Below are 25,990 nucleotides of genomic sequence, written 5' to 3' on the forward strand. Positions count from 1 at the left end.
GAATGTTGATGAAACTAAATAGATAGTTGACTTCAGGAAAGAACAGCATTTGGGCCCTCATGACCAGACTGTGGAACAGTTTCTTTCCACAAGCCAACAGACTCCTCAAGAACTGAACTGAGCTGAGCACAACACACAAACACTCAACTGTGTGGACTGCACTGCTCCAAATACACACTTATTCAATATACATCCATGTCTACAGCACCACCCATGTCAAACTGTTTACATTCTGTTTTGCACACTGTTTTTGCACATGCTGTCTTGCACATTTACTCAATTGCTGTTTGCACAATTCATTACAATTTCTCATATAACTGCTGCTATTATGTTAAGTGTTCATTCCCATATTTTTACACATGTACTGTAGAATATACAGTATAGACTCTGGTCAGCACTGCTTTTATGTATTGCCTTTTGTGTATTGTAGTGTTTTGTATTGTTTGCACTGTCTTTTATCTTGCACTGTTTGCACCACGATGCACAGATGCACTTTATGTGGCTAAGTTACTTACAGTTACATAAAACAACACTGAGCTAAGGACCTGTGTTTGTTCATTGTCTCATTTCACTATGTACTGTGTCAAACAAAATATTCAAGTAAAAAAATTAATTTACAATGGTCAATGACTTCCAAAATCATCGAGGCACAGAGGGCTGAATCACACTGAAAATCAAAGTAAATTTAAATTATAGGCTAATACAACATCCAAGTATTTCATTACAGCAACTCATACTGTAAATCAGTGGTGGGTATGGCCCCAATATGCCTGTATTCATTGGATAATTACTGGAGAAATTAATGCACTTTAGCTGGCAACTGATGCAGTGAAACTTTTAATTTCTTAAGCAACCATGTCAGAAGACATATCTTGTGTTCATGGAAAGATGTTACTTTGCAAACTTATATGCCCAAAAAATTAGATAAGCGTACTACAAACATGCTAGATACAGACATCTATTAAATGCCCAACCAGAGAGGAGAACATTCCATTTCACTGTTACACTGCAGTAAGCAGTGACTATAAGTGACCAGCTGCACTGGGAAACTCTGACCACGTCATGATCAATCTAATTCTTCATACAGGCAGAAGATACAGCTCTCCAAACCTGTTATAAGGACACCAAAGCAATGGATCAGGGAGGCTGTAAATGATCTTCAGGTATGCTAGGACTATACTGATATGGATGTATTCAGGACTGGTACCAGTAGTCTGGATAAGTAGACAGAGGCTATGACATCATACATAAGCTTCAGTGAGGATACCCATGCACCATCACACACCTGGGTAGGTTACAATAATGATGTGTTGCATTCAAGAACTAGAACAATACATTTCCTAAAGAAAATGTGAATGTGCTTGCACGTGACGCCAGTTCCCCTCATCGTGCTGAGTGTTTTTATATATGACATGTCCATGTTGTGCTAAATTTTTGATTTCGGTGTGACGTCAGTTCCCCTCATCGTGCTGAGTGTTTTATGTTGTGTAACTGAGATATGGCTTCTTTATATTGCAATATGGTTCGTAAGGTGCACTACATGGTTGCTAGGGTATGGCTGCACAGTTACTATGGTTATATTTGCAGACTAGTTTCTCACATGCAACAAAAGAGCACACCTGAAACTCCATTTATCTTTTCCTGAAACAAGTGCCATGAAGATCTTGAACTAAAGCATCAATCAGTGATTTTACTGGGAAAAAATATAATCACGTTACAATAAGGATCATTAGTTCAAATGTAATGTATTAACTAACATTTACTAACCATGAGCAATAAATTATTGTATTTAGTAATCTTTGTTAAAATAAAGTTTATTCTTTGTTCATGTTAGTTCACAGTATATTATGTAATGTTAACACGGTGTTAATAATGTATTAGTAAATGTTGAAATTAACATGAACAAAATGAATAAATGCTGTAGAAGTGCAGTTCATTATTAGTTCATGTTAAGTAATGTGGTAACTAATGTCAACTAATGAACCTTTATTATAAAGTTTTGGAAAAAAAAAACTGTCCAAGGGTGGATTCGAACCCCGAATCTCTGCATGCTAAACGGATTACACTAAGCCATCCAGGAACACGAAAAAGCCTTTGCGGTTTTATGCATTAATTCACTAATGTGAAGAATGGCGCGTCTAACAATACCCAAGCTTTATTATATTACAGTCATTCTTATCATTCTTTGTGATATATGTGTCATATCATGTCAAAAAATAATTATGTAATGTGAGGAGACAAATAAAAAATGTGCTTAATTTTAATTAATGGGTGGCTCTTAAAAGAGCCGTTGCTGTTTTTAAAAAGACATTAGTTTAAAGTGAAATAAAAAATTATAAAAACTACACTGATAGTTGAAAACAACAAAAAGTTATACAAATGGCAGAAACAACAACACTAGTTTTAAACATCAAATACACGGTTAAATGTTATATTGTTTTGAAAGCTTAGACTCTCAGGATTTTATTAAGCCCACACACAAAGCATAATATGATTTATAGCCACCATACTAATTTAATCCAACTTGATAGTCACCGGAAATAGGCGGCGCTTACCTTTCTTCACTGGGGTAATATTTTCCAAAACAAATGCTTGTAAAAAATCCCCAAGAGACTAAGGAACTGGAATATGTAAGCCTTTTAATCCAAAACGCGTTTCTGACCGAAAAATGTACTTCCGTCCTTGATCTTTTTCTTCCAACGTTGTGTGATCTGACAGATTCACTGGTGTCTGCTGCCCTCTTTTGGATGTTAGCACATCTACAGAGAGATTCCCCATTCAAGTCTATGGGGAAAAAACACCCCTTTGAACTTCCATACTGGGAATTCTGATCGCTTACAAAATAGATAGCACACCTCTCCTCAATGAGCCGGTCGATTTGACACCTCATTTATGGGTCTAGGACAAAAGCTGCGGGACAAGTTACGCGCCGAAAAAGTGTCCGGAATAATAATAATAATAATAATAATAATAATAATAAGTATGCAAGAGAATAAGAATGTGCTTTGCAAGCACATTAAGTATGCAAGAAAATAAGAATGTGCTTTGCAAGCACATTAATAATAATAAGTATGCAAGAGAATAAGAATGTGCTTTGCAAGCACATTAATGAGGACAGAATTAGGTTTAAAGCATTAAAATACAAGTTAAGCAAGGAGGTTAGAGAAGATAAATGGCTGTACTCTGTTTACAACAACTACAACAGCAGTTCTCAGCCAATGACCCAGCCAGTGTTTCTGTCTGCACTGGTCCACTATTGCACATCCTGCACTATTATACATTAATGTTTATTTTATTAGATATTTTTTATATTTATTCTCAGTTTTCATATATTCTATCTATTCTCCGTTGTTTCATGTTACTGTGCACCAGTACACCAAGACAAATTCCTTGTACATGTAAAACCCAGAGTACTTGGCAATAAAGGTGATTCTGATGCTTATTTGGCTCAAATAATTATTTAGTATTTCCAGACTCAAAACACTATATTCACAGCAAGTTTCAGGATGAAAGGTGAGATTTCTTCCAAGTTTTAGTTTTATACTTAGAATGTTAACTGAGGTATGGGCAGTATCAAGTTTGTCTAAAAATCTTGAGTCTCACCTAACCAAAAAACATAATCAATGTGTCAAATGGCTCTTCTTGAACAATGTCTTCTTTCAAGCCACCCTCCCATACAATGCTGGCAAGACGTGAGGCTGTTTGGAGAGCAAAGGGAGGCCCAACCCAGGATAAGTATAGTGATGTTAGCTGAAGTGATATACCCTGCTGTTGGCAGAATCATACATGTCACCCTCCACTTTTCGGGCATAAGCAACCAAGTTTTCCATTCGTCTGTCCTTCAATGCTGCAGGGTCTGGGGTGGGGAATATGGCTTGAACTCTGTGTGAGAAACAAAAATAGTAAAAGGGAGATGTTAGGTCTTTATATCAATTATATTGACAGTTCGACAATGTTGAAAAAAAAGGATAATGTGGCTCATATACTACAAGTTAATGTAGCCCTAAAAAAAGTTTTAGGAGATTATTTCACTCACAATTTGTGCACAAGGTGATTACGCAGATCCTGAGTGACATGTTCATGCCAGGCCTTTTTTATGACATCCATAGAGGATGCTGTTGTTGATGGAAGATTACCTAGTCCACTCACACCAGAGCCATCTGACATCAACTGGCTGTAAGAACATTATTGGTGTAGAAGTAAGAGAGTACAGATAAAATGTGTGACTACAAATGTAATCTCTGACAAAGTTAATGTAACCGGTGACAAATTTCAGATGTGTAATTATTGTATACTTGGTGTAAGGAAATGCTAGAAGTCTAGAAATGCAAGAAAAATATGTAACTCTGAACCCCACCTTCATACATTAAAGGTAATTGAGCTCCAGCATGAGGATAAAGGTGTAAAGGGGTCAGACTCACTTGTTGCTAAAAGATGAGTCAGAGTGGAGATACGTCTCAGAAGTGGGAATGCTCATACCATTACCTCCCAGGTTCATCTGGTTAATGCCTGAAAGGCCAGCAGAGACCATACATATGCACACACCACCCACAACACACACGCACAAATGCGATGAATTTTGTCTTGTATAGTAAACCAACAAAGACATTGATGAAGCAGAAATGGGTAAAAATATGTTAAATGGAAACTAATTATAGTTCTTACAGTTATTCTATGCCATTTTGTACACCTGTGTGGTTTTAAATAGTGGTCAATAAATCAGTTTTTCCATTTATTTCATTTGTCATTCATATACAGTATTCACATTTAATGTAGCTCAAAATCAGGTATTAGCAAAATAGAGAACACATCATAATTCATAAACTTCCCATAACCAGCTTAAAATGAATAACATACTTTTTAAATGTTATATTAAATGATCTTCAAAATTTTAGCCCAAATCTTGCATTACCCAGAGTGTTCATCGGACGAAGCTGCTGTTGATGTGTCTGGCTCTGTGGGTTCTGCTGGCCCAGAATCTGTGCCTGCGTTTGTGTAGCAGACTGTTTTCCATAAGGGAGGCCAAGAGCTGCATAGGCTCTCTTCATCGAGCTTGGGTCTATATTTGTAGTGCTGCTATTAGGTGCACTTGGCTGGGTAGTGCCCACCGCTCCCATAGGCACTTGCATGCCAGCGTTACTTGGATTCAACATTGCTATAGAACAACAATTAAACAGATTAATTAATTATAAAAAGGAATGTTATAATTAAAAACACTATAATCTCCAAAAGTATTTATTGACTAAATTATCCATAATTGGTTGTTAAATGCTGGAATTTTAGTGCACTGCAATATTATTCAGCATGATTAAAAACAACAGTGATACACTATGTTCTTGAGATATCTTTAAATACTCACACAAAAAAATATATGAATTGCTGCATATTGTGATTCCTTACGTTAAAATTAATCTCAATAATGTAATTTACCTTTAGCTGCGGAAGCCAAAAAATTTAGTAAAAATTACACAACCCTTAAACAAAGCCCCTTCACCCCCTGGATAAAGTCTATATTATGGCACTTTAACATTCACTTTTTCCATTTACAGGCTTGAGAGAGTTACAGTTAGAGTTAAACTTCAAAAATCTTGGTCTAAAGTGGCAAAACCGCAATAAAAATACGGACACTTTATGCTGCGAGTGGCCATGAGAAGTAATAGAGAAGACTACACGTATTTCAAGTTGAAATTTGAGTTAAATGTTGGGAATGTTTTACTTTTACTAGTAGAAGCAGGGAATGTGAGCTCATCTTGAATGCAGCATTAGACTAAAGGTATTAAATTAATTTCCCATTTCTGATTAAGAAAAACATAAGAAAATGTGTTTTTTCTCCCCACTTTGTGAGAGCAAAAAGAAAGCAAATGTGATATTGACTTCCCACTTCTGAGGTAATCAAATGCAGGGCCTACAACTGCAGAATTAAACTGTAAACCGTATACCAAAATTGTTATTTAAATGTTCTAAAGCAAAAGAATGGAACAAATAAAAAGGTTGGCTGAGTTCCTTAATCAACAGAATGATAGATGACTGCTGTGTAACATTATTCTCTAACCCTACAAAATGCGCCCCTCAGCAAGGCCCTAATACCTAAAAGAAATGTAAGTTGCACTGGATAAGGGCATCTGCCAAATGCAGTCAGAGTAAATGTCTAGGAGAGAGTCTGTCTCTAATAGAGTTCAGGTTGGCTAGTATCAGCTGTTTAAAGTGTTAGAGCAAACATTCTATAATTCATCTGTTCTATTATAATTTTTGGGGAGTAGCACAAAGTTAGACAGAAGCAGTCAGGGACCTTATTTATTAGAGAGGTATTGAAAATGTGCGTGAATAGAGAAGCTTGTTGAAGTAAATTAATCAAAAATGGAAGTGCAGCAGTAGCATGCAGCAATGAGTCCAGATCCAAAATAGTGCTATTATTTGGTACATGGACATCAGAGAAAACGGTCTTCATGAATACAATCGGCATTCACAGATACAGTTCAGAAATCATGCAACAGCCAACAGCATGATGAGCTCCTGAAGGCACTATATAAAATCTTGGCTGGCTGCTGGTGGTTGGGAGAGGGGATGTGGAAGCAGTGGGCAAGGTATAAACTAGGGCTGCACGCTTTGGGAAAAATGTCATGTTGCGATTATTGAGGTCAATATTGCGATTGCGATATGCGATATAATAAACAAACGGTATCATGAGTCAACTTGCTTGGTTCTCAAGGAAAATGCACACACAGATTACTGATAATGCTGATATTTGTATTTCTAAACTCAACCTAGCAACAACAAACAAATGCAAAACGTTTTCAAATTAAAATATAAAATAACACATTAATGCTGATTAATGAAAAGCCTAAGATCAAAACTGTAGGTATACAATATATGTGTGTGTGTGTGTGTGTATATATACACACACACAGTCAATTACCATCTTAAATGCAAGATATACATGGTATTGCACACACCATTATTGATAATATTTGGAGCAATATTACATGTAATTATTAAACTTGATTCCCTTACATATACATTTGCTTTTAAGCCTAATTATTAAATTTGATTATGATGTGATTGTGACAGGGGCATGGGGAGAGGTTTCAGGTTGGGGGTAAAGAGTTTTTTCTGTCACCACTTTTGAATAAGAAACAATATCGAGGCTGTAAAACTTGTCAAAACTCTGCAGCGAGAAGTTGAGAACACTCGTTTAAACAGTGCATACACTCGAACTTGACTGCACATCACATTTTTTACTTTATTGATACTGCTTTTAATCGTAATGTAAAGACCGGTCATGAACAATAAAAGCGCCTGCGCAGCGACAGGAATTATCATTTAACACAAAAAGCCGCCTAGACCGTGGACTTGTGCTCAGGACTTTTTTTTCTTTTTGAGCGGTGTGTGGATGAATTTTTTCTACACACACACTATTTTATTTCTTGGTAACAGACCGCTGCTAACTATAGCACACCGTTGAAATGTAAAACAGAGCGTTGCCATGGGCACACAGGGTTCTAGCCGTAGAGACGGAGCGCACTATGTTCTTTAGCGGAAGCAATACAATTAGGTGTATACAAACAGGTGTACGAGACCTGTAACTTAAGCAACAGCGCGAAGTCGTGAACTCGTTCTGAATATTTTAAAGGCGTAACAGCTGATGAAAAAACAGACAATTGTAGACGAAAAAGAAGAGAGATTTTATCTTAGCTTTTATTTTATACAAAACATTTTCGTCTCGTCTTTTTTCGTCAACAATAATGCATGTTAATTTAGTCTTAGTCAGCGTTTTTGGACAGTGGTGCAGTCTTGTCATCATCTCGTCTTATGAAAAAAAAGGTTGTTGAACATATTTCGTCTCGTCTGACGAAATTACCACTACATATAACAGAGGTAGCATTTTTTCTGGCCACCAGTTCAGTGTCCGTCTGCTCAGCATCCATCTTCACCCATTCTGCGCTGCACACCGGAAAAAGTCACATGACCATACGCGCCACTGCCTAAACTGAAACTCACTGGTCTTTTTTTTATTGGCATATAGCAGTGTAGTGTATGAAATAGGCAAACAGCTTTCAGAGAGAATGGGTTGTCATGTCCACACATGCATTTATTTATTATTTATTTCATAAAATCGCAGCATTTTACGTCATATAATCGCACAGGCTTGATATTGCAATTGCGTTATGATTAATCGTGTAGCACAAGTACAAAAAAAAAGCATCTAATTGGCACACCCTTACATCCTGCTCTTCAATATCTGAAAGTGAAAGTGACATACGGCTAAGTATGGTGACCCATACTCAGAATTAGTTCTCTTCATTTGACCCATCCAAAGTGCACACACACAGCAGTGAACACACACACCGTGAACACACACCCGGAGAAGTGGGCAGCCATTTATGCTGCGGCGCCCTGGGAACAGTTGGGGGATTCGGTGTCTTGCTCAAGGGCACCTCAGTCGTGGCCGGCTGCGGAGAATACTATTCAGCTAGACAGATTCACCGGTCTTTCATACAGAGTGAAATCCAGTGGTAAGGCTCTCAGTAATGGCTTGTGTGTTTACATCAGCATAGAATGGTGTAGGAGTTCTGTGCTGGCTTCTTAGTACTGCTCAACGTAGGTGGAGTTTTGTAAAAGTTAGATGCAGACTGTTTCATATTAGAGCTCTGCAGAATACTCAGCCTGATGGAGTGTTTAAGACCTGGCTGACGACATTAACACCTTCTACTGCAGGTATGAGAACAACATCTTCACACCTCCCATCCAACCCAGCCCACTGACTGCCCCATCACACCTCTGGGAACCCCATTAACAACTCCTCCCAGCACTCAAGTTGCATTCACGATTTGTGAAGAGGATGTGAATCGGCTCTTTCAGAGACAGAAGACAAGGAAAGCTCCCGGCCCAGACTTTCCTGTCTCACAGCATGTGCTGACCAACTGGCTCCTATCCTCACCCATAGCTTCAACAGATCACTGGAGCTGTGTGAAGTACCCTCCTGCTTTAAACTCTCCACAATCATCCCGGACCCCAAGAAACCCTCCATCACTGAAGACTACAAGCCTTTCACTCTGACATCTGTTGTCATGAACACCTTTGAACAGCTGGTATTGGCCCACCTAAAGACTGAAACAGAACAGATGCTGGATCCCCTACAGTTTGCCTACCATGCAAACAGATCAGTGGACAACACAGTCAACATTAGATTCTCTGACTTCAGTTCGGCTTTTAATACAATAATTCTGGAAATTATCCACTCCAATCTCCTAAGGCTCACTTTACCCCCTTCCATCTGTCAGTGGATCACCAGCTTCCTGACAGGCAGGAAACAACAGGTGAGACTGGGAGGTGTCACCTCCAGCATTTGGACAATCGGCATTGGCTCTCCTCAGGGACAGTATGTGCCCTCTCCCCATTTCTATTCTCCCTCTACACTAATAATAATAATAATTTTTTTTATTTTGTATAGCTCCTTTAAAAGTAGCATCTCAAAGATTGTCATAAAAAGATGAATTTTAAAGATACACATAACATTATAGGTACTAAAACTAACCATACAAAAAATAAAAAGCCAATAAATAAAGTAATCACATAAAAGCTACCCTAAAAAAATAAGTTTTAAGGTGGGATTTAATTCTGCATTCCTAATCTCTGCGGGCAGGGAATTCCACAATTTGTGAGCCAAAGAAGAAAAAGCCCAATCACCCATAGTTTTTATCCGTGTTTTTTGGACAGTTAGAAGACCAGCTTCAGAAGAGTGTAGAGCACGTGTAGGAATGTAGGGGTTAATGTCTGCACTTCAAGTGACCAAACTGATACTACGCTCATCGGTCTCATCCAAGATGGCAGGAGGTGAAGCAGCTGGTGCTATGGTGCAGTCAGAACAGTCTAGAGCTAAACACCCTTAAAACAAGGGTGTTTGATAGTGGACTTTAGAAAATATGATATGATAGTGATGATAGTGGACTTTAGAAGGACCCCTCAACACAACTCTCCCTCACAATATCCAACAGCCCGGTGTCATCTGTGGAGTCCTTCAAGTTTCTGGGCACTACCATTTCCCAAGACCTGAAATGGGAGTGCAACACAAACTCCATCAAAAAGGCCTAGCAGAGGATGTACTTTCTACGCCAATTAAGGTAGTATGGTCTGCCACAGTAGCTGTTGATGCTGTTCTACACCACAGTCATTGAACCTGTCCTGTGCACATCCATCACCATCTAGTTTGGTGCAGCAACAAAACAGGACAGAAACAGACTGCAATGCATGGTTAAAACAGCAGAAAAAATAATTGGTGATTAGAAAAAATCACCACTGACCCTTCGCACCCTGACCACAACCTCTTTCAGCTCCTCCCTTCTGGCAGGCGCTACAGAACTTTGCTTACTAAAACTGCCACACACAGGAACAGTTTCTTTCCCCAGGCAATCACCGTACAACTCACCATAATTATATTCTATGCTTAATAGCATAAGTAACGCATTATCAGAACTGTCAGTCATCACATCATCCATGTATGTTACACACACACTACTGCTGCATATTGCACAAAAAGCATAATAATGCACAATATTGTTATTTGCACTTCCCACACTTTATGTACATAACTAATCAGTCATATATTCTGTATTCATATTAAATACTTATGTCTATTGTATCACATCTGCATTGTCTTGTATAATCTGTATTATCTTTTATAGTATAGTGTTATTTATGTCTGTACTTTTTAGAGTCACAAACAGCTTGAACCAAATTCCTTGTGTGTGTCAACATACTTGGCCAATAAACCTAATTCTGATTGTGGATATAAACCATGCAAATCTTAAAATCAGAGCTCCCTACATTTCATCAGCATGTGGACTTTGTAAAAGAAACCCTAAGACCAAACTGTTCCAAACTGCTTCAAAATTAGTACCATTGTCCCCATGCCAGAGAAGTCATTCCTTAATAACTACAGTTCCATCACACTCACACCCATCCTCATGAAGTGCTTCAACAGGCTCTTCATGACATATATCAAGATCCCGCTGTCACCCTTTCTGGATTCCATGCAATTTGCATATCATCCCAGCCACTCTTCAGATAATGTCATTATTGCCCTCCATCTGGCCATTATTCGCCTGGACAAAAATTAATTAGACAAAATAGAAACATATGTATGAATGCTGTTCATAGACTTCAGTTTACCATTCAACACAATCATACCTCAGCATCTGATTAAAAAGCTGAGCCTGAATACCTCTCACTGCAAATGCATCCTTGACTTCCTGACTTGGAGACCTCAGTCAGTCTGGATCAGAAGCAGTAACTGAGCATTGGTGCTTCTCAGGGCTGTGTGCTCAGTCCACTGCCGTTCACGCTGCTAACTCATAAATGTGCAGTAATGCAAAACTCGCTTAAATTTGCCAATGACATGACTGTGGTTTGTTTAATTATCAATAATGACAAGTCAGCATACAGATGCAACAGCTAGCAGGTTGGTGCGAAGCCAAAAACCTGTCGCTGTATGTGGACAAATCAGAAATACAGAGAGATGATAGAAATGTTGACTGCAGGAGAGCACAGGGTGGCCATTCTATATATCTGTAGACATCTTCAAGAACTCCTTGGTGTTCACCTGGTCCCTCAACTCTAGCTCCATCACCAAAAGTCCAGCAGGATGCTCTATATTCTCTGAAGACTGAGGAAAGCCCATGTCCCACACCTTACCACGTAGAGAGTGGTAACCATGTACCAAGAGCATCCTGAGCAGCTGCATCACTGGCTGGTTTTGGGAATTGCACTGTCTCAGACCATATAACCCTGCAGAGAATAGGGAGGATTGTAAAGTGGATGACAGCACACACCATACTCTTTGCCCTCCCGAAATCTCAAAATAGGAGCTGAAGCATTCAGGCCTTTACAACCTGACAATGTAAACCATGACTCCTTAATACCCAGAGATTGGAATGACACCAACCCAAACACACGAGTGCTGCTTTCTTGTTATTCTGCTTACTGAAGATCTTATAAATGGTTATAGTTATGACTTTGATGCGAATTTAGAGGGGAAGAGGAGGGAAACTTAAAGGTGTGAATTGGGGAGCTTTTCTTATTGGTGCACCATGTGCTGAAGTTGCATAGTCTCTGCATAGAGCTGTAGACAGGCCTGTGGTGATTTCTCTAATGCTGTCTCCAGCTTTTCTTTTTATATAGGTCTCTGTACTGTATATCCTGTTGGAAGGTCTGTAGACATAGTCTTTACTCAATCATAGTTCTTTACTGAACCATGTCTTGTCAGTATTCTAATTCTTGTCTTCTTAGTGAACCACATGTATTTTCAGATGGAATAGCCTTCCACTTCCTCCCAGTGAGTGATGTCCAGATAGTTCCTGGTCCCTGTTTCCACAGCATCAGGTGCCAAATGATTATCTTTGTTTTAGATTGCTTCAGTATCCACTTGCATGCGGGTATGAACATGGTCATAGCGTAGTCCAAGTTGCCAAAAGATAAACACAAAATACAATAATGTAAAAACTAGTAAGAGGTAAAATAATCAAATAGTAACTAGATTTGTAAAGTTTGTCGAGACAAACTTTGATGTTGGCTTTGACGGTGCAAGTATTCGCAAAGGCCAGGTGCATTTTGGAGGCGAGTGGACAAAAAGATTGTGAAAGCTACTGGACCGCTAGGGTGCCAATACTTTTGGAGGTGAGCGGACATGAGCATGTGATGTGACCATAATACCAGTGGGGCAGTTCCAATCATTGTGCTGAGTGTTTTGATATGTCACATGTCCATGTTGTGCAAATTTTCAATTTTCACGAGACGTCACGTGACGTGACCATAATACCCGTGGGGCAGTTCCCCTCATTGTGCTGAGTGTTTTGATATGTCACATGTCCATGTTGTGCAAATTTTTGATTTCGCTGGTTTTGGGGGCGGGGCTACACGTGACCTCATGTGACGTCACGTGACGTGACTATAATACCCGTGGGGCAGTTCCCCTCATTGTGCTGAGTGTTTTGATATGTCACATGTTCGTGTTGTGCAAATTTTTGATTTCGCTGGTTTTGGGGGCGGGGCTACACATGACCTCATGTGACGTCACGTGACGTGACTATAATACCCGTGGGGCAGTTCCCCTCATTGTGCAAATTTTTAATTTCGCTTGTTTTGGGGGCGGGGCTACATGTGACGTCATGTGGTTTCGAGTGACGTCACCAGAATACACGGTGGGGTGCCAATACTTTTGGCAAAAAGTGGCTACTGAGGGTTTGGACATTTCCTGTCAATACTGCAGTCATTATGGGATTCTACTTATTATACTGCATAGAACAGTACATGCAATTCTTAATGTTGGATGTATTGGGTGTGTGAGAGCTTAGAGGACTTTTCGGAATTCCCTATTTCGCTTATAACGGAAATCAGAATGTTGGCTTCTACAAAGCCAACATAATAAGCTTATAACGGAAATCGGAAATAATAACAAGAAAGGGAACAAAAAAAGGAGAGACAACGGAGCACTGAAAAATGTAAGAGTTATGTCAGGTGCAGCATAGTTGCCAGTGTTGTGTGGATTTGATGGTACACACCAATACCAAAACCTATTGCATAATGTTCAGGAATAACTATTCTATCAAAAGTGTGTGTAGAATGCGCATACATGAAAATTGTCAACTGAAATTTGAAAATGTTCTTAAAATTAAAACTCTTGACATGTTTCCTGCCTAAACAGAAATAAGCCTGATAAAAAATGGCACAGTGGAAGAAGATCGGGTTAAAAGATAATAAATTTCTTGTAGTTTAAATCTCAAGGATAGTTTAATTCCAACAGAATCATCATCGCCATCTTGTCCTCACATTATCCTATATGCCTAAGGCTGACACTATTGAGCTGATAAACTAAAAAGCTTTCAAAGAATCCAAATTTAACTATTGGAATATGAGTTTCTCTTTTCACTTCTGGACAATGTATAGTTTTTAAATGTGATCATTTAAGGAATTCATATTTAACTTACAACAATCTGTTATAAGCTAGATGATTGTTGGAGTGCTTTTTAAAAACATTAACTTACGCTGCTGGTTTCTTTTATCGCTGGCAGTTTTCAGGGGCAGACAAACAGGACAGTCGTGCCGAGTACAGTTCTTCCAGTGAGAAATGATTTGCCTAGAGGATGCACAATGTGCCACTGGAAAAGACAGACATAGCATGTAGACATAAAACTTGTACCAGTATATATATATATATACATACACTGTCGGGGGGGATGATCCTCTTATCTCCAAAACCATTATTTTTCAGGAAATTAATAAAATGCCGTATCTTATCTGCAATGCACAGGGTTTAGTCCGTGTTGCAATGGATTGTCTTGCGCTAAATTCCTGTCCTCAGACGAGCACCAGAACTAGCGGGGGTCAAGATTTTTTTTCTTTGAGCCTAGTGCTTTGAAGACATTTAACCTCAGAAGACGTGTTGATACGTTGCGACTCTTCTTGAAGAGAAATATGCCTCAAAGCTCTCACGCGGAGTCAAGAAGAGGTGGACAGTTGAAGTGTCCAATGGAGTTAAGAGATTTGTGCTCAAGCTATTTTCAAGACTTTAGATTCCCTTTAGGTTAATAACTTGTAAAAAATAACAGGCCCATGTGTGGACTGACCAATAGCATCGATATGTGAAAAAATATGAAATTGACAAAATTTGGACATAGGAGGTTTCCGCCCGACAGCGACTATCTATCTATCTATTTTATATATATTATATATATATATATATATATATATATATATATATATATATATATATATATATATATATATAAAATATGAATGCCACCACTCACTGAATCAAGTTAACTCTTGGGATTTTAACTACTTTGAAAGGGTTTGAAATTTCAGTGTGAAGATCTACCTATGAATAATGGAATATACCAGTATGTTTTTAAACAAAAAATTAACAGAAAATTATGAAGCATACAGAACACAAAAAATGGTGGCTAAAAATGGATGGGATAATTATGTAGTGGTGACCCACTAATATTAGGCCTCAACAATTACAACCTGCAGCTGGGAGACTGCATGCTCCTAAGGCAACTTCACATGTAGTGTGAATTATTAGATGCAATTTTTATCACCAAGGTTCCCAAATTTTCAAGCTTCTTCAATTGTGTTAGTGAACTGTAACTAGTACAAGTACAGCAATGAGAGGCTGAGATTATATAAAATTCATGTTTCAAGGAAAGTGTTAAAAGAAATAAATTATAGCATATTCTACGAAAAGTACTGGACAAATATGTTGATACCCCTAGAAAATAAGTCACTTTTTACCAGTGCTTAGACTGTATTACTTTCCTTTAAGAGACTGAGTGAATTTCAGCAATTCCTTCCTCAAAACTATCAAATTCATACTAGATCCCATATCTACGTCTCTCTTCTGACATTGCTGAAACAGTGGAAGCTTCTTTCTCCTGCTTAACTCATACAAGAGCAGTAAGAGACTTGTGATTTTTGACCCCGGTCACTCTGCTGAAGTTCATGTAGATTATTTCACTAGCCTTCTTTCATCTCAAGCAGAAATATTGCTAAGATAAGAAACATGATGTCACTGCATGAGGCAGAAACACTAATTCATGCTTTTGTTACCTCTAGGTTGGATTATTTTAATGCTTTACTGTCTGGATATTCCAGTAGGAGAATAAACATGCGCCAGCTGGTCTAGAACACAGCAGCTAGATTCACATAACATTCAGCTAACACATCACTTCAAGAAAGTTTTCACAGTTCTTCACTTTTTTTATGTAGAGCCTTATTCCAAAATGGATTAAATCATTATTTTCTTCAAAATTCTACAGACAATACACCATAATGACGCTGTGAAAGAAGTTCAGGTAAGATGGGGAGCGTTGGTGCACACCAACTCCTTTGTTATTGTAGCTGTGTCCTTAGGGTCGTTGTCCTGTTGGAAGATGAAGCTTTGGCCCAGTCTGAGGTCCACAGTGCTCTGGAGCAGGATTTCATCAAGGATGTCTTTGTGCATTGCTGCATACATCTTTCCCTCAACCATGACTAGTCTCCCACTTCCTGCCACTGAAAAACGTCCCCACAACATGATGCTGCCACCACCATGCTTCACTGTAGGGATGGCATTGGCCAGATGATGAGTGGTGCCTGGTTTCCTCAAAAATGAAGCTTGATATTCAGACCAAAAAGTTCAAACTTTGTTTCATGAGAGCTGACAATTTTGTTTCTCATGGTCTGAGAGTCCTTCAGATGCCTTTTGGCAAACTCCAGGTGGGTCATCATGTGCCTTTTACTGAGGATTGGCCTCTGACTGGCCACGCTACCATAAAGGCCTGATTTGTAGAGTGTTGTGGAGATGGTTGTTCTCATGGAAGGATCTCCTCTCTAAATAGAGAAATGATGGAGCTCTGTCAGACTGACCATCAGGTTTTTGGTCACCTCCCTGACTAAGGCCCGTTGCCCACGATCGCTCAGTTTATTCCAAGCTGCCTGCTCTAGGGAGAGTTCTGGTGGTTCCAAACGTCTACTTACGGATGATGGAGGCCACTGTGCTCATTGCAACCTTCAATGCTGCAGAAATTTTTCTGTAACCTTTCCAAGATCTCTACAGACAATTCCTTGGACCTCATGGCTTGGTTTGCGCTCTGACATGCACTCCAATCAAGTTGTAGAAACATCTCAAGGATGATCAGAGGAAACAGGATGCACCTGATCTTGAGTGTCATGACAAAGTTCTTGACTTTCATTTTGTCATTATGGGGTATTGTTTGTAACATTCTCTGGAAAATAATGAATTTAATCCAAAAATCAAAAGGTGCAAGCTATTTGGTAGACGTAGTAAAGGCTACTAGCTTCAAACTTGCTAAATTAGGGATACATGTTAGACACAAATAGTAAACTAATTTTAACATTTTTATTATATGTCTCTATACTTCTGAAAATCTGCTTTGAGAGAACGTCCATTGTTAAAAGTGCTTTACAAATAAATAGAATTTTTTTTAATGGAGAATCTATACTGCACCACATTGTACAGAAGAAACAGAGAGCTATCTATGATGTGCAAAAAGAAGATTATAAACAAGCATCTAAAGTTAAAAGACCAGCTTCAAGCAGTTTGATATCCTTAAGGAGTTTAAATGTTGATGTAACTGTAGCCAACCTTCCTGGAAATGGTTGCAAGAGAAAAATCAACCCCTAGAATGAACAGAAGGACCGTGCGAATGGTAAGCAAAGAGCCAAAGAAAACTGAACTTCAAAGTCAAGGTGCATCAGTGTCTGTCTGCACCATTTGTTGCTTTTTGAGCAACAGTGTTCTCAACAGAAGACCCAGAAGGGCTCCACCTTTTAAATAAATAAATAAATAAATAAATAAGTAAACAAACAAACAAATAAATAAATGGAAGGTTGGAAATTGCTAAAATGCATATTGTCAAGTCATACATGTTCATAGATAAAAAATTAAGCTTTCAAAGAAAACAACAACTTATCTTCTGTAAAACATGGAGGAGGCTTGGTTATGTTTCGGGGCTGCTTTGCTGTGCCTGGCACATGGTGCCATGAATCTGTGCAGGACATTCTGTAGTAGGTTTGCAAAGGGGCGGAAAGTTTCCGGTAAATTTGCGGAAACTTTGCACGGGAACTTAATCTGGGGAATTTTGGAAATATACCCAATTGGAAACTTTACGTGGACATATGGAAATTTATGGGAATTTAGTGAATTATTTGGAAATATAGGGAAATTTATATAAACTATATCATATACAAACAAACATTTTGTTTGATCATAAAAGTGACGTCTTGACTGATTTAATTGTAAGTAGAACTTTAACTGATTCTTTCATTGAGTAACACAAAAGCATAATAAACACTAGAACAATACATTTCCTATAGAAAATGTGAATGTGCTTGCACGTGGCAAGTTCCCCCCATCGTGCTGAGTGTTTTGATATGTCACATGTCCATGTTGCGCTAAATTTTTGATTTCGCTTATTTTGGGGGCGGGGCTACATGTGACGTCAGTTCCCCTCATCGTGCTGAGTGTTCTATGTCGTGTAACTGAGATATGGCTTCTTTATTTATATATTTCTGGCCGAAATGTGTAAACAGCAATCCACTTCCGTCCTTTGTTTTCGGCTCTCACTTTATTTTCCAAAACAAATGCTTGTAAAAAATCCCCAAGAGTCTAAGGAACTGGAATATGTAAGCCTTTTAATCCAAAACGCCTTAATCCAAAATGCGTTTCTGACCGAAACACACAACAGTTCACTTCCATCCTTTGTTTTCGGCTCTCACTTGTCCTAGGAGGCTTAAAAAACTACACTGAGCCGTCAGATTTGTAGTCCAGGGCCTAACGAATGAAACGAAAATCATGAAAATAGGGGGCAATCCCACTATATATATATATTATATATGTAATGAAACTGAAGCTCACTGTGAAATATAGCAACAAGCTTTAAAGACCTTTACACAGATTCACTGGTGTCTGCTGCTCTCTTTCTCTTTTTTTCCCTCATTCTGATCGCTTATAAAATCCATAGCACACCGCTCCTCAATGAGCTGGTCGATTTGACACCTCATTTATGGGTCTAGGACAAAAGCTGCGGGACAAGTTACGCGCCGAAAAAGTGTCCGGAAGAAGAAGCAGAATAATAATAATCAGAATAATAATAATAAGAAGTATGCAAGAGAATAAGAATGTGCTTTAGCAAGCACATTTAATAACAATAATAATAATAAGTATGCAAGAGAATAGGAATGTGCTTTGCAAGCACATTAATAATAATAATAATAATAATAATAAGTATGCAAGAGAATAAGAATGTGCTTTGCAAGCACATTAATAATAAGTATGCAAGAGAATAAGAATGTGCTTTGCAAGCACATTAATAATAATAATAACAATAATAATAATAATAAGTATGCAAGATAATAAGCATGTGCTTTGCAAGCACATTAATTATTATGCTTGCAATAAACATAATTGTAATAAACATATTTACCTATGATTGCTGTAATCTATTCTAATTAGTAAGGTAGTTATTAAGTTTAGGAATTGGGTACAATTAAGAATGTAGAATAAGGTAATGCAGTATAAGGCATTAATATGTGCTTAATAAGTACTAATAAATAGCCAATATTCTAGTAATATTCATGCTAATAAGAAACTAGTTAAATGACCCTAAAATAAAGTGTTACTGTACATGTTGTCAGAATGCAAGTACATGCAGGGGGTTTGGCCTCAATGGCCCTCCAGTAAGCAGTGTGCTGTGTGCAAGTGACCGAGGAACGCAGGGTACAAATTCAACCTAAATTGCATTAAATATTGTTTTAAACAAAATTATGTTGCAATTTAAGCACATTTAAGTTCCTTGTTATAGGCAACTCTGCATTTTTTTAATTCCCAGTTTATTTCCATATATTCCTGTTAATTCCCATATATTCCCGTTAATTCCCATGGAAAGTTTCCAGCCTTGAAAATTCCCAGAATTTTGCAACCCTATTCTGGAGCAAAAGCTACTGACAATTGCCAGAAAGCTCTGTTGACCAGTGCAGACATCTCACTAAGGGCTACAGAAATCACTTGCAGTGTTTGCTTCAAAGGTTAACTGCAAACAGTTAAAATATTAGGTTATGGGTCTCATCATTTTTATTCATGCCAGTTTCATTTGTTTTATTCTTTTAAATATTCTGTCATATAAAAAAAAATCAAAGGCAAAGTCACATTTATATTAATTTACAGTAACAATAATAGATGACAATTACTTTTGCCAGTTTCAAGTTATTTCAGATATAATTGTGGGTTATTATTTTCTCATGGAAGGGTGCCAACAAATTTCCACATCTATATTTGCATGGTAAGCTTTAAAGCAAAATGTACAACCATAATGATTGTGTTAAATAAATAAATAGTCCAAATACTTTTCAAGCATTACATAATGATTACATTCATAATTCCTGATAGTGTATAAAAATAACTGGGCCTATTTTTTTCTTTGCAGAACAGGCCAAATTGCCCACATTTACATAACCAATAATTCCTCCATATTTTCTCATATTTCCTCTTTTTCTTGCTACCAATTCAATTTCATGAGCAAGAACAATCTGAGGACAAGCACAATATAGGAGAAAAACATCCTCTTTAAAACCAGAAAAATTAAGAAAATTAACTTAAACAAGATTATTAGCACATATTTACTCACCTTGGCAAGACTTGCCAGCCTGACAGTGGGTCATGTGATTTAAGACATTCTTCATGGTGCGGCAATGAGGCAGCGTACAGGCTCGCAACTCACCATTGGCCTGTTCACGTCGCTGGCACTTGTGAGCATGAAGCAGCAGAACCAGCTGCTGTTGAATTAGCTTTCGCTTCTCAGGATCAGCTGTGGGAGCTGTGGGAGTCCCTTGGCCTGGCATTGTAGTCGTAGAGGGCACCTGCTGATAGAGCTAACGGGAGGGAAAAGGGCGGAGGGGGATTTATGGATAGAGCCACACAACACAGCAAAAATTACCACATACCTTGTCACGCTTGATTCACTGGCATTCATGACTTAAAAAAATGTTTTTACTAAATTAGCTTTTAATAGACACTCAAAAGCAAATATGTATAAATATGTATGTAAATATATAATTTATTACTTGGTCACATTATATCATATTTATTATATACATTATGAAAATGTTTTATATATTTTATAGGTGATATATTTAGCAGTGGAAGATGGATGGATGGATGATATATTTTATACATTCAATTATCAACAAGATTTATGTGACCATACTCAAGCAGTAATATATTTAGTAAAGTCAGTCAGTATGGATATTTGTATGGCTATCAAGTGGACAGTAGAAAACAAACAACTCAAATATAAGCTACTCATATTAGGCATGAGGCAGAATTTCCTTGTCATGTGTGTTGTGCTACCAGCAGTGTTATAAAAAATGTATTTAAATGAAATGAGAAAATATGCAAAAAAAGAAAAGAAAAAATTGCTTCTAGCATGTGTACAATTAAACTGGTAAGTGGATATCAGGCTGCTGTAAGAGCTGACACTTATTTTATTTACTGAAGGCAGAATTTACCATCAAGCAATCTTTCCATATTTTTAACAATTCCACGAACATGTCACATGTCCATGTTGTGCAAATTTGAAATTTTCACGTGATGTTACGTGATGTGACCAGAATACCCGTGGGGCAGTTCCCCTCATTGTGCTGAGTGTTTTGATATGTCACATGTGCATGTTGAGCAAATTTTTAATTTCGCTTGTTTTGGGGGCGGGGCTACACGTGACATCACCAGAATACCCGGTGGGGTGCCAATATTTTTGGCAAATGTATTGAGTGTGTGAGAGCATAGAGGACTTTTCGGAATTCCCCATTCAAGTCTATGGGATGGTCAATCCTCGACTACCGGAAAACCGAAAATTCCGTTGGAACTAGGGGAATAAAAATTTAGTTTGGAGCAATTTCCTAAAAAACCTGTCCGAGTTCGGTGTAAATCGCTCGAAAAATTGCCACGAGTTATAAACCTCAAAAGTTTATAATGGAAGTCTTTGGGAAAAATGGCCAATTTGAGCTTCTGTACCGGGAATGCCGGAATTCCAATCACTTAGAAAAATAGGAACAACAAACTTCAGACCAGGGTCTACGACATATCCGAATTTGGTGCATGTGGCTCGAAAGCCCTAGGAGGAGTTACTCTTGATAAATTTTAGGAATTTCCCATTCATTTCTATGGGACTTTTTTGGCCGCTTTTTCGCCCACTGTGCGAACATCGTTGGTCGGATCACTTATAACAATCATAGCACACCTCTCCTCAATGAGCCGGTCGATTTGACACCTCATCCATGGGTCTAGGACAAAAGCTGCGGGACAAGTTACGCGCCGAAAAAGTGTCCGGAAGAATAATAATAACTAGAACGGTACATTTCCTAAAGAAAATGTGAATGTGCTTGCACGTGACGTCAGTTCCCTTCATCGTGCTGAGTGTTTTGATATATGACATGTCCATGTTGTGCTAAATTTTTGATTTCGGTGTGACGTCAGTTCCCCTCATCGTGCTGAGTGTTTTATGTTGTGTAACTGAGATACGGCTTCTTTATATTGCAATATGGTTCGTAAGGTGCACTACATGGTTGCTAGGGTATGGCTGCACAGTTACTATGGTTATATTTGCAGACTAGTTTCTCACCTGCAACAAAAGAGCACACCTGAAAATCCATTTATCTTTTCCTGAAACAAGTGCCATGAAGATCTTGAACTAAAGCATCAATCAGTGATTTTACTGGGAAAAAATATAATCACGTTACAATAAGGATCATTAGTTCAAATGTAATGTATTAACTAACATTTACTAACCATGAGCAATAAATTATTGTATTTAGTAATCTTTGTTAAAATAAAGTTTATTCTTTGTTCATGTTAGTTCACAGTATATTAACTACCTTGAAAAAATATAATCACATTACAATAAGGATCATTAGTTCAAATGTAATGTATTAACTAACATTTACTAACCATGAGCAATAAATTATTGTATTTAGTAATCTTTGTTAAAATAAAGTTTATTCTTTGTTCATGTTAGTTCACAGTATATTAAGTAATGTTAACACGGTGTTAATAATGTATTAGTAAATGTTGAAATTAACATGAACAAAATGAATAAATGCTGTAGAAGTGCAGTTCATTATTAGTTCATGTTAAGTAATGTGGTAACTAATGTCAACTAATGAACCTTTATTATAAAGTTTTAGAAAATAAAACTGTCCAAGGGTGGATTCGAACCCCGAATCTCTGCATGCTAAATGGATTCGCTATTCACTAAGCCATCCAGGAACACGAGGAAGCCTTTGCGGTATTATGTATTAATTCACTAATGTGAAGAATGGCGCATCTAACAATACCCAAGCTTTATTATATTACAGTCATTCTTATCATTCTTTGTGATATATGTGTCATATCATGTCAAAAAATAATTATGTAATGTGAGGAGACAATGAAAAAATGCGCTTAATTTTAATTAATGGGTGGCTCTTAAAAGAGCCGTTGCTGTTCTTAAATGGACATTAGTTTAAACTGAAATAAAAAATTATAAAAACTACACTGATAGTTGAAAACAACAAAAAGTTATACAAATGGCAGAAACAACATGTGACCACCGTGCTGTCCAAGGCACGCGACCACTAGGTTTAAGCATTAAATACACGGTTAAATGTTATATTGTTTGAAAGCTTAGACTCTCGGGATTTTATTAAGCCCACACACAAAGCATAATATGATTTATAGCCATCATACTAATTTAATCCAATTTGATAGTCACCGGAAATAGGCGGCGCTTACCTTTCGTCACTGGGGTAATATTTTCCAAAACAAATGCTTGTAAAAAATCCCCAAGAGTCTAAGGAACTGGAATATGCAAGCCTTTTAATCCGAAACGCTTTAATCCAAAACGCGTTTCTGGCAGAAATGTGTAAACAACAATCCACTTACGTCCTTTGTTTTCGGCTCTCACTTTATTTTCCAAAGCAAATGCTTGTAAAAAATCCCCAAGAGTCTAAGGAACTGGAATATGTAAGCCTTTTAATCCAAAACGCTTTAATCCAAAACGTGTTTCTGACCGAAAAATGTACATCCGTCATAGTTCTGTACTTCCAACTTGTGTGATCTGACAGATTCACTGGTGTCTGCTGCCCTCTTTTGGATGTTAGCACATCTGCAGAGAGATTCCCCATTCAAGTCTATGGGGAAAAAACACCCCTTTGAACTTCCATACTGGGAATTCTGATCGCTTACAAAATAGATAGCACACCTGTCCTCAATGAGCCGGTCGATTTGACACCTCATTTATGGGTCTAGGACAAAAGCTGCGGGACAAGTTACGTGCCGTAAAAGTGTCCGGAAGAAGAAGAAGAATTATAATCATCAGAATAATAATAATAATAATAATAAAAATAAGTATGCAAGAGAATAAGAATTTGCTTTGCAAGCACATTAATAATAAGTATGCAAGAGAATAAGAATGTGCTTTAGCAAGCACACTAATAATAATAATAATAATAATAATAATAATAATAATAATAAGTATGCAAGAGAATAAGAATGTGCTTTGCAAGCACATTAATAATAATAATAATAATGAAAGAGAATAAGAATGTGCTTTGCAAGCACATTAATAATAATAATAATAAGTATGCAAGAGAATAAGAATGTGCTTTAGCAAGCACATTATTAATAATAATAAGTATGCAAGAGAATAAGAATGTGCTTTGCAATCACATTAATAATAATAATAATAATAATAATAATAATAAGTATGCAGAATAACAATAATGATGCTTTGCAAGCACCATTAATAACAATAAGTATGCAGAATAACAATAAATAATGATGCTTTGCAAGCACCATTAATAATAATAATAATAATAATAATAATAATAATAATAATAATAATAATAAGTATGCGGAATAATAATGATGCTTTGCAAGCACCACTAATAATAATAAGTATGCAGAATAACAATAAATAATGATGCTTTGCAAGCACCATTAATAATAATAAGTATGCAGAATAACAATAATGATGCTTTGCAAGCACCATTAATAATAATAATAATAATAATAATAATAATAATAATAATAATAATAATATTAATAAGTATGCAGAATAACAATAATGATGCTTTGCAAGCACCATTAATAAGTATGCATCATAACAATGATGCTTTGCAAGCACCATTAATAATAATAATAATAAGTATGCAGAATAACAATAATGGTGCTTTGCAAGCACCATTAATAATAATAATAATAATAATAATAATAATAAGTATGCAGAATAACAATAATGATGCTTTGCAAGCACCATTAATAAGCTTATAACGGAAATCAGAATGTTGGCTTCTACAAAGCCAATATAAATATTGTACTTCAAAGTAACATTAAAGAACTCGTTGCTCATAGGCTAAAGAACACACCAGATATTTATACCCCTATGACAAAATTGCCTTCAATTTATCCTTAATGCCAACTATGTTAATGGATTTATCTTATATGCAAAAACAGAATAGCATCAACATTTGCGAAAAAGGTCATGATTTCACACATGCATGCTAAAGGGGAAACAGGGGAACGGAATTCTTCAGAACACCAAGATTCAGGTGATTCCTCAGTGTCTCAAACACGGCCTGCTGCACTAAATGAGCTCAGGAATGCACAAGATTGTCCTAGCAAGCAACTGCAGCCATTGGAATTGATCTTGTTGCTCCCAGAATAAAAGCACATTTTCCTCTGATAAAGTATGTAGTTAATATTTGCAACATTAATGACTTGTCCACCCACGACCCACCCAAGTCAAGTCAAGAAGCTTTTTTGTCATTTCAACCATATATAGCTGTTGCAGTACACAGTGAAATGAGACAACGTTTCTCCAGGATCAAGGTGCTACATAAAACAAAGACAGGGCTAAGGACATGTAAGTAGTCTTAGCCACATAAAATGCAACTGTGCAACCTGGTGCAAAGAGTGCAGGACAAGACAAACAAGACAGTGCAGGACAAAAGACAGTGCAGGACAAAAGACAGTGCAGACAAAGTTAAAAGACAATGCAAAAAGTACAAAAAATGCAATACACAAAAGACAATAAACAATAACAGAAACAGTGCCGACCAACCAGTGTAAATACTGAATGTTCAAACAATATTTCGTGCAGTAACATTAGAATGAACACAGTTTCTTAGCAGCAGGTCCTTTGGATAATATATAGAGTTGTGCAAAAACAGCAAATGACTGAAATATTGTATAGTATGTGCGTAATGGCTGAGATATTGTACAATATGTGCAAAAACAGCTGAAATGTTGGACAGTATGTGCAAAAACAGCAGAAAAATGTGCAAAACATTGTGTGTTTTGTGAGGGTCTATGCAGTCCATACAGATGATGTGTGTGTGTGTGTATGTTGTGCTCAGCATAGTACAGTTCATTTATTGAGAAGTCTGATGGCTTGTGGTAAGA

General features: G+C 37.3%; 1 protein-coding gene across 2 annotated transcripts in view; it reads right to left on the bottom strand.

The window, feature by feature from the left end:
- crebbpb (CREB binding protein b) overlaps nucleotides 1–25,990 on the bottom strand; it is an 86,103-nt gene that overhangs the window by 31,342 nt on the left and 28,771 nt on the right. For both annotated transcript variants that reach the window (XM_027141569.2, XM_027141568.2), the window contains exons 3-8: nucleotides 20,181–20,424; nucleotides 14,040–14,153; nucleotides 4,913–5,155; nucleotides 4,422–4,509; nucleotides 4,037–4,174; nucleotides 3,765–3,882 (exon numbers count right to left, since the gene is read on the bottom strand). In XM_027141569.2, coding sequence (XP_026997370.1) covers nucleotides 3,765–3,882; nucleotides 4,037–4,174; nucleotides 4,422–4,509; nucleotides 4,913–5,155; nucleotides 14,040–14,153; nucleotides 20,181–20,424 — 945 coding nt within the window. The remainder of the gene's footprint in view (nucleotides 1–3,764; nucleotides 3,883–4,036; nucleotides 4,175–4,421; nucleotides 4,510–4,912; nucleotides 5,156–14,039; nucleotides 14,154–20,180; nucleotides 20,425–25,990) is intronic.

This window comes from Tachysurus fulvidraco, chromosome 15 (genome assembly GCF_022655615.1).
Source record: "Tachysurus fulvidraco isolate hzauxx_2018 chromosome 15, HZAU_PFXX_2.0, whole genome shotgun sequence".
Lineage (NCBI taxonomy): Eukaryota > Metazoa > Chordata > Actinopteri > Siluriformes > Bagridae > Tachysurus > Tachysurus fulvidraco.